The sequence below is a fragment of the Oncorhynchus keta genome, unplaced genomic scaffold, assembly GCF_023373465.1.
Source record: "Oncorhynchus keta strain PuntledgeMale-10-30-2019 unplaced genomic scaffold, Oket_V2 Un_contig_17125_pilon_pilon, whole genome shotgun sequence".
Classification (NCBI taxonomy): domain Eukaryota; kingdom Metazoa; phylum Chordata; class Actinopteri; order Salmoniformes; family Salmonidae; genus Oncorhynchus; species Oncorhynchus keta.
The window spans coordinates 45,090-64,181 of NW_026280305.1; the positions used below are offsets into that span (position 1 = coordinate 45,090).

Consider the following 19,092-nt stretch of genomic DNA (forward strand, 5'->3'; position numbering starts at 1 on the left):
TTCTCTTTGCTACCGCACGGCAAACAGTACTGGAGCGCTAAGTCTAGGTCCAAGAGGCTTCTCAACAGCTTCTACCCCCAAGCCATAACACTCCTGAACATCTAATCAAATGGCTACCCAGAGTATTTGCTTTGCCCCCTCCGCTGCTACTCTCTGTTGTTATCATCTAGGCATAGTCACTTTAATAACTCTACCATAATGTACATATTACCTCAACTAACCGGTGCCCCTGCACGTTGACTCTGTACCGGTATGTATATAGTCTCGCTATTGTTATTTTACTGCTGCTCTTTAATTTCTTGTTACTTTTCCTTATTATTCATATCCGTATCTGTTTTAAACTGCATTGTTGGTTAGGGGCTCGTAAGTAAGCATTTCACTATTGTATTCGGCGCATGAGACTAATAACATTTGATTTGATTTGATGTGTGTTGGGTCATTATATTGTTGAAAAACTAATGATGGTCCCACTAAGCGGAAATCATATGGGATGGCGTATCGCTGCAGAATGCTGTGGTAGCCAGGCTGGTTCAGCGTGCCTTAAATTCTATATAAATCACTGACAGTGTCACCAGCGAAGTACCCCCACACATCACACCTCTTCCTCCATGCTTCACAGTGGGAATCACACATACAGAGATCATCGGTTCACCTACTCTGCGTCTCACAAATTTTGGACTCATCAGACCAAAGGACAGATTTCCACCGGTCTAATGTCCATTGCTCGTGTTTCTTGGCCCAAGCAAGTCTCTTATTATTATTTGTGACCTTTAGTAGTGGTTTCTTTGCAGCAGTTCAACCATGAAGGCCTGATTCACACAGTCTCCTCTGAACAGTTGATGTTGAGATGTGTCTGTTACTTGTACTCAGTGAATCTTTTTTTTGGGCTGCAATTTCTGAGGCTGGTAACTCTAATGAACTTATCCTGTGTAGCAGAGCTAACTCTGGGTCTTCGTTTCCTGTGGCGATCCTCATGAGAGCCAGTTTCATCATAGCGCTTGATGGTTTTTGCGACTGCACTTGAAGAAACTTTCTACGTTCTTGACATTTTCTGGCTTGACTGACCTTCATGTGTTAATGTAGTGATGGACTGTTGTTTCCCTTTGCATATTTCAGCTGTTCTTGCCAAGTCTCTCCTTCGAGTCTTCACTATTGAGAGCAGGAACTGCCACTGGGTTTCAAACATCTTCCAGCATCTTCTATTTCTTTTTGACTTTGCCAAATAACCGATCTTACTCTGGGTCCTTTATTCAAAGAACCACAGACTGTGTGGAATTGCCTGAGTGAAATACAATTAAAAAGCCATTAGTCTTTTTTTATTAACTTCCTTTTTGATGAGACAGAGAGAAATGGAGAGAGATTCTGTAATGATGCTTAATTGATTTTCATTATTAGCCTGCAGTACACAATTGGTTTACTTTGTTAGTTATATTGTCCTCCCTGGAGCTTCACGACAGTATAGTGCAGCCCTTTTATAGTGAGATAACATCATTTTATAAACAACATTTCACCGGTGTCAAATATGCATGATTTTGGATCGAAGGAAATGCAACGATCAGGCCTACTTTATATTTTATTTTTGTTCCTCTGACTTTCTTACTTTCCAGTCTGCGGGGCATCATCATGTATCAATAATGATAATTTACTGCCACCGTGTGGAGATAAGTTAGGGGTGCGAGTTATTGAAAACTGATGCAAAATATTTTATTAGCTTTGGTTTTTATTAAGTTGTGCAGATCATGTATGTCTTCTGATAACCCGGTAATGCAAATGAATACGCAGGATTATTTTATTTTACAGTGAGAGTGACCACATTATTTGATGCATGGGATGGGGACCAGGCTTTGAGTAATACACTTTTCTTGAATTTTCCCTCCATACCGGTAGATGGTACTATGTATCTGTGTTGACAGGCATCTGTGTCACGAGCTGCCCCTCTTTCAGATTTGTTTACTTCAAGCGTCATTTCAATGGCGGAACACTGAAAAAAAGCATTTGAGAGCGGTCAGATTTCGGATATATTGTTCTAGTTACGAACGAGCTGAGTACTTACATTTATCATCTTGGCTAGCTAACATAGTAAACGAATTGTTTTGTCCCAATATTTATCTTAGTAAACCTTCTGGCTGGGGCATTTCCATCAATTAAAGCACGAGATCCCCGAAATGGCAGATAACAACACAGGTGGGAGAGTGACTAGCTTGCTAGCTAATATGTGTTAAATAAAGTGGTATGCTAACGCGGTTATTTCTATCTCGCTAACTGTACGGATAGCTAGCTAGTACAAACACTAGTTTTAATCATCCAACAGCATTTACATGGGCTTTACATTTAACCAACCATCGGTTGTTTGCTAGCTGATATTAGCAAACGCCAGTGTTGCTAGCTAGCTATCCTTCCAGTGTCCTTGCGCTAGCTGCGTTGGTAGCTAACTAGCTATGAATTTATATTTACTAACTAAACATGCCAATAAACAACTATTTAGTTAGCTAGCTAGTTGTTAATTGTGTCACGTGTGCCAACATTGGCACACTCGACTACCTATTCACTAGCTTGCTAGTTCCCAAACTTGTCATGTCAACAATGTTGACTAGCGTGTCATGAATGCTAACTGTCAACACACGCCCACCAGAATTTGGACCTAGCGAACTTGGTTTAACATTATGTTATGGCTTGGCAGCAAACAGTTGGCATTATTAGCTATCTAAATGGGCTATATATATTTTTTTTGTTTTAATATTTTTAATTCAAGTCAAGCATGATAACACTTCTTCCCCTGGGATTTCAGACCAAGAAAAAGCAATAGCTGCAAATGCGTTGGAGGCGTTTACGGTAACGTCGCATTTATTTACCATTAACAGTTTGCTGCAAATTGTGCAATCCTAGGGAGTTGGCCAACTTGGCTTCAACTCCATCTATCAAACCTATCTGATTTATGTTTGTTTACATTTGACATTTACATATATTTGTTTACATTTGTTGATGCAACTATTCACAAGTTTTTTTGTTACATTTGTTTATTTTAATTTGTTTACTCACAGGCTGGAAACTATGAGGACTCTTTGAAACACCTTGGGAAGCTGCAAGAGTTGAACAAGGAGGACTACAAGATTGCTTTGAATAAAGCAATAGCTGAATTCTACAAGAGCGGCCAAACCACCACATGCACACTGAAGCAGACTCTTATTGCAATGAAAAACCAGGTGACTATCGTTGAAACCTTTTATCCAGTCTCTCAATGACACGCCAAATAAATGTTAAACATATTCTAGTATCGTTGATTCCTGTTTTAAATGTCTTGATTCTTGATGAATATATTCACAGATGTACACAATAGTTCATTACGTTGGCTAATACTTAACATTCATGCATCTTTTTTGTCTATCAAGGTTCACACTTCAATGGAGGATATTGATGGTTTGGATGATGTAGAAAACAGTCTTCTCTACTACAATCAAGCTATCATTCACTACCACATGAGACAGTACTCTGAAGCTATTGCTATCGGAGAGAGGCTGTACCATTTTCTGGAGCCGTTTGGTATGTTTTGGTGTTTTTATATGGACAGTCGTATTTGTCAGACTATAAGCTCTTGTCAGAGAACACAAACATTGAAATGTATTGCATGACTACACAGTACACACACTCACACGCACACACTTAGTCACAGCAACTGGCAATGTTCCTGATGAATCTGCCTTTGCAGCCCAACAGTTTAGCTTGATGGTGTTATTTGTCCTAGAAGAGAAGTTTGCTCTGGCGGTCTGCTTCTTGCTGGTGGATCTGTACCTGCTAACGTACCAGCCAGAGAAGGCCCTCCATCTCCTTGCTGTGCTGGAGAAACTGTCTGTACAGGGAAATAACAAGAACGGCAAAGGGGAGGTACGTGTCCCTCTAAAGAGGGGTGTGCTAGCATGCACCATTCTCGGGTGTCATGTTTCTGACTTTGACCCATGATGTTCTGATGTTTGTTACTGTGCTCATGTATGTTGAATGTTATTTTCCACCTCTTGGAGAAAGGACTGTTCTTCCTAAGCAGATATGTTATTATTAGTGGCAACTGTAAGGTTCTTGTGTTGACGGCAAAGATGTGCTATCTGCGTGTGTACTCACATTGAGGTTGTCTGTCATGTCCAGGTAATATTTCAGGCACAGTGCAAGTTCTACATTCACAGGGACCCGGTAGTGGAGGCAGCAGACCTCATTCAGGATAATCTCAGGGAGCTTACTGGAGGACAGGTTACTAAAATATACTTCAGGCGCTTACACACTGACACAACATTGACCAACAAACACAGAATTGAATAGGTGTGATTTGGCGGTTGGTGGCAAATGTTGGAGCGTTGGTCAATGTTGGGTCAGTGTAAAGGTGCCTTTAGAACCAAACACAATACACTCCTACTTTGGGTGTCCACATAATTTTTGTTTGCCCCAAAAAAATATCTTACTGAGGTTACGCTAGTTACATCTGAGTGCAGGCTATTTTACTAATGGTTTTAATCTTCACTTACTATGAGAAGACATTTGAAGTCTATATTTTCTTAATGCAATGTGGTTATTTTCAAGCGTTGGTGTCTCTCTTGATATTGCAGAGTGTCAACAAAGATGGTCGGAACCAGAAGGCAGAGTTCATTGACATGATCGAAGCGGCAAAATCCAAAATGCACCAGGTACGTTTAACACCAATCCTTTTCCTGAGGTGGAGGAAATGAAGACGGAAAAGCAGCTTTTGAATTGCTGCTTTTGTTTCACACTTGACGTTCTTCCCGTCCACAGTACAAAGTGCGAGCGTACATTCAGATGAAGTCTTCAAAGGCCTGCAAAAGGGAGATCAAGTCTGTGATGAACACAGCAGGGAATGTGAGTCATGATGTTTGCGTTGCTAAACACATTACTAAACTAGCCTGGTTCCAGATCTGTTTGTGCTGTCTTACCAACTCCTATGGTCAATGGCGTGACAATGACCATAGGAGTTAGAAAGATGGCACGAAATGATCTGGAACCAGGTTATTAAACTGGCTTACTAAACCTGCTCTCTCCCAAACATCCCCTTCCTTCCTTTCCCTGCTTCAGTCGAATGCACTGATTGTAAGTCCTTTTGGATGAGGGCATCTGCTAAATGACTAGAATGTCAATGTTTCCATGCCAACCTGTGTTTCCTTCATCTCCCACTAGTCTGCTTCCTCACTCTTCCTCAAGAGTAACTTTGAGTACCTGAGAGGAAACTACCGCAAAGCAGTGAAGCTCTTAAACAGCTCCAACATCGCAGAGCACCCTGGGGCCATCAAAACAGGTATGTTTAGACCCCTGTTTACCTGGTCATACATTCAACATAGTTGTTGAACGTGCTGGAAAAGACTATGTAAAAGTATATATCCGATTCAGGACTATATGGATCAGGTTGTCTAGATGGTGTGAAAAGGGTTTAGGACTGTCCTGTTAGCGACAGAGCACAATTGAGTATTACCTATATCAGGTGTTCCCAAACTGGGGTGCACGCAATGCCGTCGGGGGTACGCCAAATAAATGTGATTCACATTTTTAAAAATAAATACATGTAAACTGCTTTTATTTTTTCCAATGGGTCTATACATTTGGGTGAGGGTCTTTTCAGCTCTTGAGTAGCCTAGTTTCAATGACAGAAATAAAATGAAACCATCTAGTGTTCAGTGAAATAGCCACAGGAGTTTTTGAGTGAGAATAAAGACGACTTTTGAGTAGTAAGACATATAAAAGCAACAGATACCATTAATAAGAAGGGGCTAGAAGCTTCTTATATGGTGAGCTACCGAGTGGCTAGGACAGGCAAGCCTCATACTATTGTGGAGGACTTCATTCTTGCTTCTGCCGCGGATATGGCTGGGGGAAAAGGCCCCCAAAACTATACAGACAATGTCTTCATCAAACAACACTGTTTCACAACGCATCAGTGACATGGCAGGAGATGTTTTGAAACAAGTACTGCTTCGCATACAAGCCAGTGAATTCTATGCATTATAGCTCGATGTGTCAACAGCTCCTGGTATATGTCCGTTACATTTATGGGGGTCAATTAAGGAAAACATCCTCTTCTGGAAACCAGGACAACAGGAAAGAATATTTCTAAAGTACTGGACAGCTTTGTGACATCAAATGGACTTTGGTGGTCAAGATGTGTTGGTATCTGTACTGATGGTGCAAAAGCCATGACCGGGAGACATAGTGGAGTGGTAACGCGCGTGCAAGCATTTGCTCCCGACGCCACTTGGGTACACTGCAGCATCCACTGAGAGACCCTTTGGTACACTGCAGTATGCACTGAGAGGCTCTTTGGTACACTGCAGTATGCACTGAGAGGCTCTTTGGTACACTGCAGTATGCACTGAGAGGCTCTTTGGTACACTGCAGTATGCACTGAGAGGCTCTTTGGTACACTGCAGTATGCACTGAGAGGCTCTTTGGTACACTGCAGTATGCACCGAGAGGCTCTTGGGTACACTGCAGTATGCACTGAGAGGCTCTTGGGTACACTGCAGTATGCACTGAGAGGCTCTTGGGTACACTGCAGTATGCACTGAGAGGCTCTTGGGTACACTGCAGTATGCACCGAGAGGCTCTTGGGTACACTGCAGTATGCACCGAGAGGCTCTTGGGTACACTGCAGTATGCACTGAGAGGCTCTTGGGTACACTGCAGCATCCACTGAGAGGCTCTTGGGTACACTGCAGCATCCACTGAGAAGCTCTTGGGTACACTGCAGCATCCACTGAGAGGCTCTTGGGTACACTGCAGCATCCACTGAGAGGCTCTTGGGTACACTGCAGCATCCACTGAGAGGCTCTTGGGTACACTGCAGCATCCACTGAGAGGCTCTTGGGTACACTGCAGCATGCACTGAGAGGCTCTTGGGTACACTGCAGCATCCACTGAGAGGCTCTTGGGTACACTGCTGTATGCACTGAGAGGCTCTTGGGTACACTGCAGCATCCACTGAGAGGCTCTTGGGTACACTGCAGTATGCACTGAGAGGCTCTTGGGTACACTGCACTGAGAGGCTCTTGGGTACACTGCAGCATGCACTGAGAGGCTCTTGGGTACACTGCAGCATCCACCGAGAGGCTCTTGGGTACACTGCACTGAGAGGCTCTTGGGTACACTGCAGCATCCACTGAGAGGCTCTTGGGTACACTGCAGCATCCACTGAGAGGCTCTTGGGTACACTGCAGCATCCACTGAGAGGCTCTTGGGTACACTGCAGCATCCACTGAGAGGCTCTTGGGTACACTGCAGCATCCACTGAGAGGCTCTTGGGTACACTGCAGCATGCACTGAGAGGCTCTTGGGTACACTGCAGCATCCACTGAGAGGCTCTTGGGTACACTGCACTGAGAGGCTCTTGGGTACACTGCAGCATGCACTGAGAGGCTCTTGGGTACACTGCAGCATCCACCGAGAGGCTCTTGGGTACACTGCAGCATCCACCGAGAGGCTTTTGGGTACACTGCAGCATCCACTGAGAGGCTCTTGGGTACACTGCAGCATGCACTGAGAGGCTCTTGGGTACACTGCAGCATCCACCGAGAGGCTCTTGGGTACACTGCAGCATCCACCGAGAGGCTTTTGGGTACACTGCAGCATCCACTGAGAGGCTCTTGGGTACACTGCAGCATCCACTGAGAGGCTCTTGGGTACACTGCAGTATGCACTGAGAGGCTCTTGGGTACACTGCAGTATGCACTGAGAGGCTCTTGGGTACACTGCAGTATGCACTGAGAGGCTCTTGGGTACACTGCAGTATGCACTGAGAGGCTCTTGGGTACACTGCAGTATGCACTGAGAGGCTCTTGCTGCCATAGGAATGCCTGACAGCTTGAAAGACGGTTTGGACATTACAGTAAAAATGTTTAACTTTGTTAAAGCAAGGCCCCTGAACTCTCGTGTATTTTCTGCATTATGCAATAATATGGGCAGCAACCATGTAACGCTTTTACAACAGAAGTGCCCTGGTTATGAAGGGGCAAAGTATTGGCATGCTTTTTTGAATTGAGAGACCAGCTTAAACTTTTCATTACTGGCCATAATTTTCACTTGTCTGACCGCTTGCATGACGAAAGTTTTGCACACGACTGGCCTATCTGAGTGATGTTTTTTCTAGGCTGAATGATCTGAATCTAGGTGGGATTACAGGGACTCTTCGCAACTATATTCCATGTGCGGGACAAAATTGAGGCTATGATTAAGAAGTTGGAGCTCTTCTCTGTCTGCATTAACAAGGTCTTAACACAGGTCTTTCAATCATTGTATGATCTATTTTTTTGTGCCAATGAACTCAAGCTTACAGACGATGTCTAATGTGATATAGCGAAGCACCTGAATGAGTTGAGTGCGTAATTACACAGGTACTTTCCTAAAATGGACGACACAAACTATTGAATTTGTTATCCCTTTCATGCCCTGCCTCTAGTCCACTTACCAATATCTGAGCAAGAGAGCCTCATTGAAATTGCAGCAAGCGGATCTGTGAAAATTGAATTTAATCAGAAGCCACTGGCAGATTTCTGGATTGGGCTGCAGTCAGTTTGCCTTGGAAAATCGTGCTGTTAAGACACTGATGCCCTTTGCAACCACGTACCTATGTGAGAGTGGATTCTCGGCCCTCACTAGCATGAAAACTAAATACAGGCACAGACTGTGTGTGGAATATGATATAAGACTGTGACTCTCTCTAATACAACCCAACATTGCAGATTTATGTGCATACTTTCACGCACACCCTTCTCATTAACTTGTGGTGAGTTTTTCACAATTCTCGATTAACAAATTAAGTTTATATGTAAGAAAGCTAAATTATTGATTTGATTTGGTCCTATAAGAGCTCTTTGTCACTTCCCATGAGCCGCGTTATGACGACAACTCACACTCATTCTTATGTTTTATGAAAGCATTGTATAATGTATGTGTGGCAGGGTTACAATGATGGCAAAAAACAACATTTGAGAGTGTGCTGACCCTGGTGCTAGAGGGGTACAGCTGACCCTGGTGCTAGAGGGGTACGCAGCTGGAGGTTGAATGTTTGAAGGGGTACGGGACTATAAAGTTTGGGAGCCACTTCCCTATATGAAAGTGAACTTCCGCTAAATGTTCTGTCTTGTTTGTTTCTACCATCAGGTGAATGTGTGCGCTGTATGTTCTGGAACAATCTGGGTTGCATACACTTTGCCATGGGGAAACACAACCTAGGCATATTCTACTTCAAAAGGCCCTGCAGGAGAACGACCACACGTGTGCACAGCTGGGGACGGTGGGGGCGACGGGGAACGGGCAATGTGAGTCAACAAACTGGGTTTAACGCCATTCAAAGCCACAGGACAGTTTCTCGGACACAGAATAAGCGTAGTCTTGGACTTAAAAGTATGTTAAATGCCGATTCGGACATCAAAATGGTATCTTAGTGCAGGACTAGTTTAATCTGTGTCTGGGAAACTGGTCCTACATGTTTCTCCTGTCATTGTACGCCGACTAGCTCTGTTGTCTCTCTGTCCTTCCAGCTAAGCAGTTCTCGGGCATCCCCATGTGTGCGCTGCTGGCCAACAAGCGTTATGAGTTGCTGTATAACTGTGGGATCCAGCTGCTGCACATCGGCCGGCCCCTGGCGGCTTTCGACTGCCTGATGGATGCTGTGCAGGTGTACCACTCTAACCCTGGCCTCTGGTTACGGTTGGCAGAGTGCTGCATTGCTGCCAACAAGGGTGTGAGTTGTGATTTTTAAAAACACACACTCACACACACACTTGTTTTCTTACAGTGAAATAAAACTTAACAACATTCAAATGTTGCATTTTGTTATTTTTCCAGAGCTTAGAACAAGACAACAAGGGTCTTCCGAGTAAAAAGGGCATTGTTCAGGCCATCGTTGGGCAGGGCTACCATCGCAAGATCATCCTGGCATCACAGTCCACCCAGAACACAATCTACAGGTCCGTTTTCCCTCTCCCTATGAACCTAACCAGTGCTGTCCAGGAGATGGCGCTAAAACATTTGTTTACGTGGTAGTGATTGCTGAAATTAGAGGGTACTCTGAGACAACTCAAGATGTTGATCATTACTATATCTCCATTAACCTCTTGGTTTACTGTTTCCTCTCCTAAATGTGGGTGTGTGTAGTGATGGGCAGTCTGCAGCCATTCCGGTGGCCAGTATGGAGTTTGCAGCGATCTGTCTGAGGAACGGCCTTGTCCTCCTCCCTGATCACCAGCAGCAGGAGAACAAGGCAGAGAACGGCTCCAAGACAACCAGCCAGTCAGGCAGCACAGAGAGCGGCTCAGAGAACAGCGACGCCTGCAGGTCAGTGTCTCATCTCACCCTGAGATTGGTGCTAAAACATGCCTTGTCAAATCTATTTTTGTAGAGCACTGTGGTTAAGATTATAGACTATTAACAAGGATTCAGCTCTCCATGTCCTCTTATAGAAGAATAACTTTACAGGAAGTATCTTTCTTTCCATTTCCCTGACGTCCTTATCGTTGGTTTGACAGTGGGAAGGGTCAAGAAGGAGACAAGTTCCTTTCTGCAGCACCGTCTTCACCTCTGAGGAAACAGGAGGTTGAAAACCTCAGGTAAGAGAGACCTCTCTGCCCAGACCTTTCTGTTCCCCTTCCTGTCTCCCCCAGTCAGTTAATAATCCTTTCTCCCCTTCCTGTCTCCCCCAGTCAGTTAATAATCCTTTCTCCCCTTCCTGTCTCCCCCAGTCAGTTAATAATCCTTTCTCCCCTTCCTGTCTCCCCAGTCAGTTAATAATCCTTTCTCCCCTTCCTGTCTCCCCCAGTCAGTTAATAATCCTTTCTCCCCTTCCTGTCTCCCCCAGTCAGTTAATAATCCTTTCTCCCCTTCCTGTCTCCCCCAGTCAGTTAATAATCCTTTCTCCCCTTCCTGTCTCTCCAGTCAGTTAATAATCCTTTCTCCCCTTCCTGTCTCCCCAGTCAGTTAATAATCCTTTCTCCCTTCCTGTCTCCCCCAGTCAGTTAATAATCCTTTCTCCCCTTCCTGTCTCCCCCAGTCAGTTAATAATCCTTTCTCCCCTTCCTGTCTCCCCAGTCAGTTAATAATCCTTTCCCCTTCCTGTCTCCCCAGTCAGTTAATAATCCTTTCTCCCCTTCCTGTCTCCCCCAGTCAGTTAATAATCCTTTCTCCCCTTCCTGTCTCCCCCAGTCAGTTAATAATCCTTTCTCCCCTTCCTGTCTCCCCCAGTCAGTTAATAATCCTTTCTCCCCTTCCTGTCTCCCCCAGTCAGTTAATAATCCTTTCTCCCCTTCCTGTCTCCCCCAGTCAGTTAATAATCCTTTCTCCCCTTCCTGTCTCCCCCAGTCAGTTAATAATCCTTTCTCCCCTTCCTGTCTCCCCCAGTCAGTTAATAATCCTTTCTCCCCTTCCTGTCTCCCCAGTCAGTTAATAATCCTTTCTCCCCTTCCTGTCTCCTCCAGTCAGTTAATAATCCTTTCTCCCCTTCCTGTCTCCTCCAGTCAGTTAATAATCCTTTCTCCCCTTCCTGTCTCCTCCAGTCAGTTAATAATCCTTTCTCCCCTTCCTGTCTCCTCCAGTCAGTTAATAATCCTTTCTCCCCTTCCTGGCTCCTCCAGTCAGTTAATAATCCTTTCTCCACTTTTTCTTTTTTCCATTCTCTGTTGCCCTGGTCCTCCTGGGTCTCTGTTTGCCCTGGTCCTCCTGGGTCTCTGTTTGCCCTGGTCCTCCTGGGTCTCTGTTTGCCCTGGTCCTCCTGGGTCTCTGTTTGCCATGGTCCTCCTGGGTCTCTGTTTGCCCTGGTCCTCCTGGGTCTCTGTTTGCCCTGGTCCTCCTGGGTCTCTGTTTGCCCTGGTCCTCCTGGGTCTCTGTTTGCCCTGGTCCTCCTGGGTCTCTGTTTGCCCTGGTCCTCCTGGGTCTCTGTTCTCTGGACTAATTGGACAAAGCTTGCCCTCCACTTTTCATTAGGAGGGGGTAGAGTTGGGGAGGATGTGCTGAATGAAGGGCTGACCCCACAGGGAAAGTTTACGAGCAGCCCCGTCAACTACTTGGGTTTATTTCCTGGAATCCCTGAGTGTTCTGTTGCCAACCAGTGAGAGGCCTGGGAGAGACACGACCACTACAGCCCAGACTCTCCCCACCTGCACTTTTCTTTAACCAAGAAAAATAATTGAAAGAACTGAATTTATTGTTTAATTAGTATTCATTTCAATATAGAATGATATTCCCCCACATCTGAAAGTTATGCAACCCACTATGTTTCCCAGTGCAGGATTGGTGTGATCTGTTGTTGTCCTGGGCGTGCTGACTGGGTCCTCCTATATGGTGTTGTCTCTAGGTGTTCCCTCCTGGCCTGCAGTGCCTACGTGGCCCTGGTGTTAGGAGACAACCTGATGGCCCTGAACCATGCAGAGAAGCTCCTTCACCAGACCAAGCTGTCTGGATCACTCAAGTAAGACCTCTATCCATCCGTCTCTCTCTATCAATCTGTCTCTCTCTATCCATCTGTCTCTCTATCTCTTTCCCCACTCAGATAAACTCTTACACCAGATGGACCTCATTCCTCTATCCCCTTTTCCCTTAGCCTTTCATCCTCACTCCCCCTTTCCCCTCAACACCTCTTTCTGTTTCTTCCTCTCCCCCCTCCTTCCCGCTACCCATGCACCTCTTGTTATCACTTCATTAACCTCCATATGACTTACCCCCCTCCCCCAAAGCTTACAGCACTCAACATGACTCACCGTCTGGTAATGGTAATGTGGCCCTAGCAGACCTCTTGACTCTTCAGACTACTTAATGACTTCATGACCACAGACTTCCCGTCAGTCCCTCCTCCTTCCTTGGATTGCACCACAGAATGTGGAGGGTTAATGACAGAGTAGGGGGGTATCCTGCTGTCCTCCTCACCACAGAATGCGGAGGGTTAATTACAGACCATGTCCCTAGACTGCACTGCTGTCCTCCTCACCCCAGAATGTGGAGGGTTAATGACAGACTAGTGGGGTATCCTGCTGTGCTCACTGCATAATGTGGAGGGTTAATTTCAGATTTGGGTGCGGTCATTTTGCTGTCCTCACCACAGAATGTGGAGGGTTAATGACAGACTAGGGGGGTATCCTGCTGTCCTCCTCACCACAGAATGCGGAGGATTAATTACAGACCATGTCCCTAGACTGCACTGCTGTCCTCCTCACCACAGAATGTGGAGGGTTAATGACAGACTAGGGGGGTATCCTGCTTTGCTCACTGCATAATGTGGAGGGTTAATTTCAGATTTGGGTGCGGTCATTTTGCTGTCCTCACCACAGAATGTGGAGGGTTAATGACAGACTAGGGGGGTATCCTGCTGTCCTCCTCACCACAGAATGCGGAGGATTAATTACAGACCATGTCCCTAGACTGCACTGCTGTCCTCCTCACCACAGAATGTGGAGGGTTAATGACAGACTAGGGGGGTATCCTGCTTTGCTCACTGCATAATGTGGAGGGTTAATTTCAGATTTGGGTGCGGTCATTTTGCTGTCCTCACCACAGAATGTGGAGGGTTAATGACAGACTAGGGGGGTATCCTGCTGTCCTCCTCACCACAGAATGTGGAGGGTTAATGACATACTAGGGGGGGTATCCTGCTGTCCTCCTCACCCCAGAATGTGGAGGGTTAATGACAGACTAGGGGGGTATTGCTGTCCTCCTCACCACAGAATGTGGAGGGTTAATGACAGACTAGGGGGGTATCCTGCTGTCCTCCTCACCCCAGAATGTGGAGGGTTAATGACATACTAGGGGCGTATCCTGCTGTCCTCCTCACCACAGAATGTGGAGGGTTAATGACATACTAGGGGGGGGGTATCCTGCTGTCCTCCTCACCCCAGAATGTGGAGGGTTAATGACATACTAGGGGGGGTATCCTGCTGTCCTCCTCACCCCAGAATGTGGAGGGTTAATGACAGACTAGGGGGGTATCCTGCTGTGCTCACTGCGTAATGTGGAGGGTTAATTTCAGATTTGGGTGCGGTCATTTTGTTGTCCTCACCACAGAATGTGGAGGGTTAATGACAGACTAGGGGGGTATCCTGCTGTCCTCCTCACCCCAGAATGTGGAGGGTTAATGACAGACTAGGGGGGTATTGCTGTCCTCCTCACCACAGAATGTGGAGGGTTAATGACATACTAGGGGGGTATCCTGCTGTCCTCCTCACCACAGAATGTGGAGGGTTAATAACATACTAGGGTGGGTATCCTGCTGTCCTCCTCACCACAGAATGTGGAGGGTTAATGATATACTAGGGGGGGTATCCTGCTGTCCTCCTCACCCCAGAATGTGGAGGGTTAATGTATTTCTTCTAAAATAAGTAAAAAAATAGGTAAATAAACTTTTGGTCACCACACCATGTACATCCATAACCTGTGGTGAGATCTGAAAACACCAGTAGGTGGAGGGCACCCCTCAAACATGAAAGAATTAGAGCAGATTGCTGCTGAAAGAGGGCCAAATTGTCAGTAGAAAGGTGCAGCAAGTTCATTGATGGCTACAAGAAGTGTTTGTCTGCCGTTATCTTGGCTAAAGGCTGTGCAAGTTTCAGCTCCGGGGTGCCAATCATTTTGTCGTTGGTCTTTATTTTCTAAATTGTAAATTCATCTTGGCTCAAGTTTACAAAACTAAATTTGGTTCTGCAATGTTGAAAATCCAATGACAATGTTCGGGGTAAAAAACGTAATGTCAAATTGATTTGAGAATAGGGGAATTAAGGAAAGTGCAGGGGTGCCAATATATTAGGTCGCACCTGTACATACTGTAAAACTCAGTATCAAATAGCCACCAGTCCCATTTAATAGCTAGGCAACAGCAGACATTTCAGCAAATTAACTGTTTACGTGATTACCATTCATCGTTTACGAGGTTTAATGTTTGATTTGTGACATAAAAAAATCAATTATGGCAATCATCCGTTTTTATCGGCAGATAGAAAGCGCTAATAACTGCTAGCTAACCGGCCAGCACAAAAACACAAAACTTTAGGAGTACAGAAAATTGTCCGACCACCCTGGTGGCAAAAGTAAGAACTGCTGAAAATGCACAGTCATAAAGGTGACTCGTACATTTTTATAGAGGCGCATACTAAGACAAAATAAACCTGACCGTGTAGGAAATTGATTAAAATAATGCTGGAATTGGGCCTCCCGGGTGGCGCAGTGGTTAAGGGAGCTGTACTACAGCGCCAGCTGTGCCATCAGAGTCCCTGGGTTCGCGCCCAGGCTCTGTCGTAACCGGCCGCGACCGGGAGGTCCGTGGGGCGACGCACAATTGGCCTAGCATCGCCCGGGTTAGGGAGGGCTTTGGTCGGTAGGGGTGTCCTTGTCTCATCGCGCACCAGCGACTCCTGTGGCGGGCTGGGCGCAGTGTGCGCTAGCCAAGGTGGCCAGGTGCACGGTGTTTCCTCCGGCGCATTGGTGCGGCTGGCTTCCGGGTTGGATGGCGCTGTGTTAAGAAGCAGTGCGGCTTGGTTGGGTTGTGTATCGGAGGACGCATGACTTTCAACCTTCGTCTCTCCCGAGCCCGTATGGGAGTTTTAGCGATGAGACAAGATAGTAGCTACTAAACAAATGGATACCACGAAAAAGGGGTAAAATTCAAATAAAAAATAAATAATGCTGGAATTAAACAATTAACAATGCAAAAGCTGTGTGCATTAAGGACAAAGAATCCAGCTCAAATAGAAGCCTGTCTCTAAGTGGCAGATTTGTGATTTAACGCCCGGGCTGTTAATTGAAGTTTCATGGTAGATCACCTTTTTTGACAGTAAATACGATTAGCTATGTTCACATCCCCATGAACAAGCCCCAATACTAGTGAGTCAATGGTGCATCTGATTCTGTCTGACGGTGCATCCTCTGTCTCTCTGTTCCAGGTTCCTGGGACACCTGTATGCTGCAGAGGCCCTCATATCCCTGGACCGGATCTCAGAGGCCATCGGTCACCTCAACCCAGAGAATGTCACTGATGTCTCCATGGGGGTGTTGTCCAGCGAGCAGGACCAAGGTTAGTCCTCACACCCACCCCTCCTCCAATCGATGGCTCTGCTGGAAAACACAGCACCCCAACCAGTATTCTGCCCTAACTGAAATGACCTATCCATTTTACCACATGATGGTTTGATGTCTGAGTCACATGATGACTACTGGATCACTGTTTGATAGTGTGTTTGTGTTCACAGGGCCAGATAAAGGGGATCTGGAGCCTGTCGAGTCATGTGAGTGTATATATACACACACACACTTATCACCTAACACACTCCCTGCAGTCTCAGTAGAGACTCCCCATCTGTGTGTGAGGTGACATCCAGTGATCATGTGTTGACAGGGTGTGTTGTGTGTTGGTACAGCAGGGAAGCAGACTCCTCTGTGTTACCCCAGCACAGTGAGCTCAGCCCGGGCCATAATGCTGTTCAACCTGGGCAGTGCCTATTGTCTGAGGAGTGAGTATGAGAAGGCCCGCAAGTGCCTGCATCAGGTACGGTTCATACTCGCAGGCACACGCCCACACACACAGCTACAGGACATACTTATCTCTTGGAACCATTCAGATGTGTTATTATCCCAAACATGACTGGGTTTAGATGTCTGTGAACCTGTTCCTCTCTCCCAGGCCGCCTCCATGGTGAACACCAAGGAGATTCCTCCTGAAGCCATCTTACTGGCTGTCTACCTGGAGCTGCAGAACGGTGAGTCATCTCTCTGGGGTCTCATTCCCACCTGCAAAGTTGTGATGTGGGGCCCTCAGGTTTCCCAATCTGGCCCTTATGATAGTTGTCTTTTCTAGATTCTTATTGACTATTGTTTTCTAGCATAGTATGAGGTAAGGGGGAGGGGTTCCAAGGAAGTGTTGAGACTGATGTCAAACTCTTGACATTCCAGTTCTAGAATTCTCCAGGTAGAATGCCGAAGGCCACACTCTGGCACAAAGGCAGTGATGACAGATTACTGCTGTCAGTCAACCTCTATCCAGTGTAGAAAGGTCAGGGGTCAGGACCTTATGACCTTACTAAGAGCTGTGTATGATCTCACCGTTTCCCTCTGCCTCTCTTTATGTCCCCACCCCCTCTCCTCTCTTTATGTCCCCACCCCCTCTCCTCTCTTTGTCCCCACCCCCTCTCCTCTCTTTGTCCCCACCCCCTCTCCTCTCTTTGTCCCCACCCCCTCTCCTCACTTTATGTCCCCACCCCCTCTCCTCACTTTATGTCCCCACCCCCTCTCCTCACTTTATGTCCCCACCCCCTCTCCTCACTTTATGTTCCCACCCCCTCTCCTCACTTTATGTTCCCCACCCCCCACCCCCTTTATGTCCCCACCCCCTTTATGTTCCCCACCCCCTCTCCTCTCTTTATGTTCCCACCCCCCTCTCCTCCCATGTTCCCCCCCTCTCCTCTTTATGTTCCCACCACCCCCTCTCCTCTCTCAGGGAACACACAGCTCGCCCTACAGATCATCAAACGTAACCAGCTCCTCCCCTCAGTGCTCCAGGCGCCCTCTCCAGACACACGAAAGAAGCCTGTTCCCTCCTCCTTCCAGCCTGTCCAACCACCCATCCAGATGCCCTCACCCTTCACAACAGTCCAGCGCAAATGAGTCCTCAACCCTTGTTCCCCTAACCCTCCTTGCCCCATTGCACAGCAACACGCACCTGTCCACCTCTCATCACTTCACCTCAGTGTATTATTTATTTAAGGCAAGCTGACCCCAACTCAGTGCCGGTGTAGGGTGAAGTTGTCCCTAGATGCTGATCTTGACTCAGCTTTGTATTTCCTCCCACTAATGGTTAACATTGGTGGAGAGGAAGCTGATCCTATATCTGTATCTAGGGGAGATTGAACTCCTCAGCGCCCAGACGGAGCCCCTCCAGGTCAGGTCCTGGTATGAAATGCAGAGGTCTCCTGTCGGGTGGACGAAGAGTGTGTTCACGGCCCAAATTACACCTTATCCCCTATGTAAGTGCACTCCTTTTGACCAGAGCCCGATGGGGCCCTAATAAAAGTAGTGCCCTATATAAGGAACTGGGTACCATTTGGTATGGAGCCTTTATTCAGTGGCTATCACCTGCAGTGTCTTTGGGGCAGATCTGACATGATTTCTCTGTTCTCTGAGAGTTTTAACTTTCCATTTGTGACAGCAACATCCGTTATGATCTATACTGACTGACTTTTGCTTGGGGCAAATTAAATACCTGTATAAAAAAATAAATTTTATTTACAGAAGTAAAGCTGACTTGCATTTTATATGGCTGGTGGGTCTGTAATAGTTTTCAGACCCTTGAGGGAGAAGGTGGAGTTGAGCTGCTCTCATGTCAGAGGAGGAATATGCTTTGTGTGGGGGAGGGGTTAAGAGGTTGCTGTCTGTCCTTTTTAGAGGAGGGCACAAGGACCACACAAACTAAAACCTGGTTTTGGTACATAGTACAACTCTTGATTGACCAGGGCCCATCGGGTTTGGAATAGGGTGCCATTAAACACCCCAACTATTGATCTTTTCCTGTTTACCTGTATTTATACATTGTTTAATGTACACATGTAACAGTAAAGTTTTAGACAAATGCAAATTGATGGTGCCCTCTGTCATCGGCCTCCCCTTTACTTGAACAAGAGAGGAAGGCCCCCTCCCCCCACATGTTCCATGACATGAGGAGACCTGGACCACCCATTGTAATGTACCTTCAGTAAATCAGGTGATGAGATAAAGGAGACTGGGGTGTTACTTCCTAAAGCCTCCCCTTCCCTGCTGCCAGACTGAGCCATGAGAATACTCCTCACTAAACACATGTCTTTGCCTGGTCACTGATCACCTCTTGGTATGTGGACACACTGCTTTTCTGTTATTCTACAGTGCCTGAATAACAGTGGACTCAAAAAGAGACGGATCAGGAAATTGATGTTGGATACAAGAATGACATTTTATTGAAGTCCCAAACTGCATAGGAAATGTTATGTCCATATAGACGAGAAGCAGACGGCAGGTTAACAGCAGTCGCCTAACATCCTTCAAAATGCTTCTTGAGTCCCAAATGGCACCCTTGTCCCTATATAATGCACAACTTTTGATAGG

The 19,092-nt window shown here is 46.3% G+C and overlaps 1 protein-coding gene across 1 annotated transcript; it reads left to right on the plus strand.

The window, feature by feature from the left end:
• The first annotated feature begins 1,961 nt into the window (after window positions 1–1,961).
• LOC118374406 (CCR4-NOT transcription complex subunit 10) lies at window positions 1,962–18,253 on the plus strand. The gene is given in 20 exon segments (XM_052503313.1): window positions 1,962–2,184; window positions 2,789–2,832; window positions 3,042–3,203; window positions 3,390–3,540; window positions 3,743–3,882; window positions 4,593–4,670; window positions 4,777–4,860; window positions 5,176–5,293; window positions 9,148–9,231; window positions 9,234–9,305; window positions 9,528–9,730; window positions 9,835–9,956; window positions 10,144–10,323; window positions 10,515–10,595; window positions 12,335–12,448; window positions 15,906–16,036; window positions 16,212–16,247; window positions 16,380–16,507; window positions 16,643–16,718; window positions 17,456–18,253. Coding segments are annotated over 20 exon segments (2,190 nt in total). The 5' UTR covers window positions 1,962–2,165; the 3' UTR covers window positions 17,623–18,253.
• The last annotated feature ends 839 nt before the right edge of the window (window positions 18,254–19,092 follow it).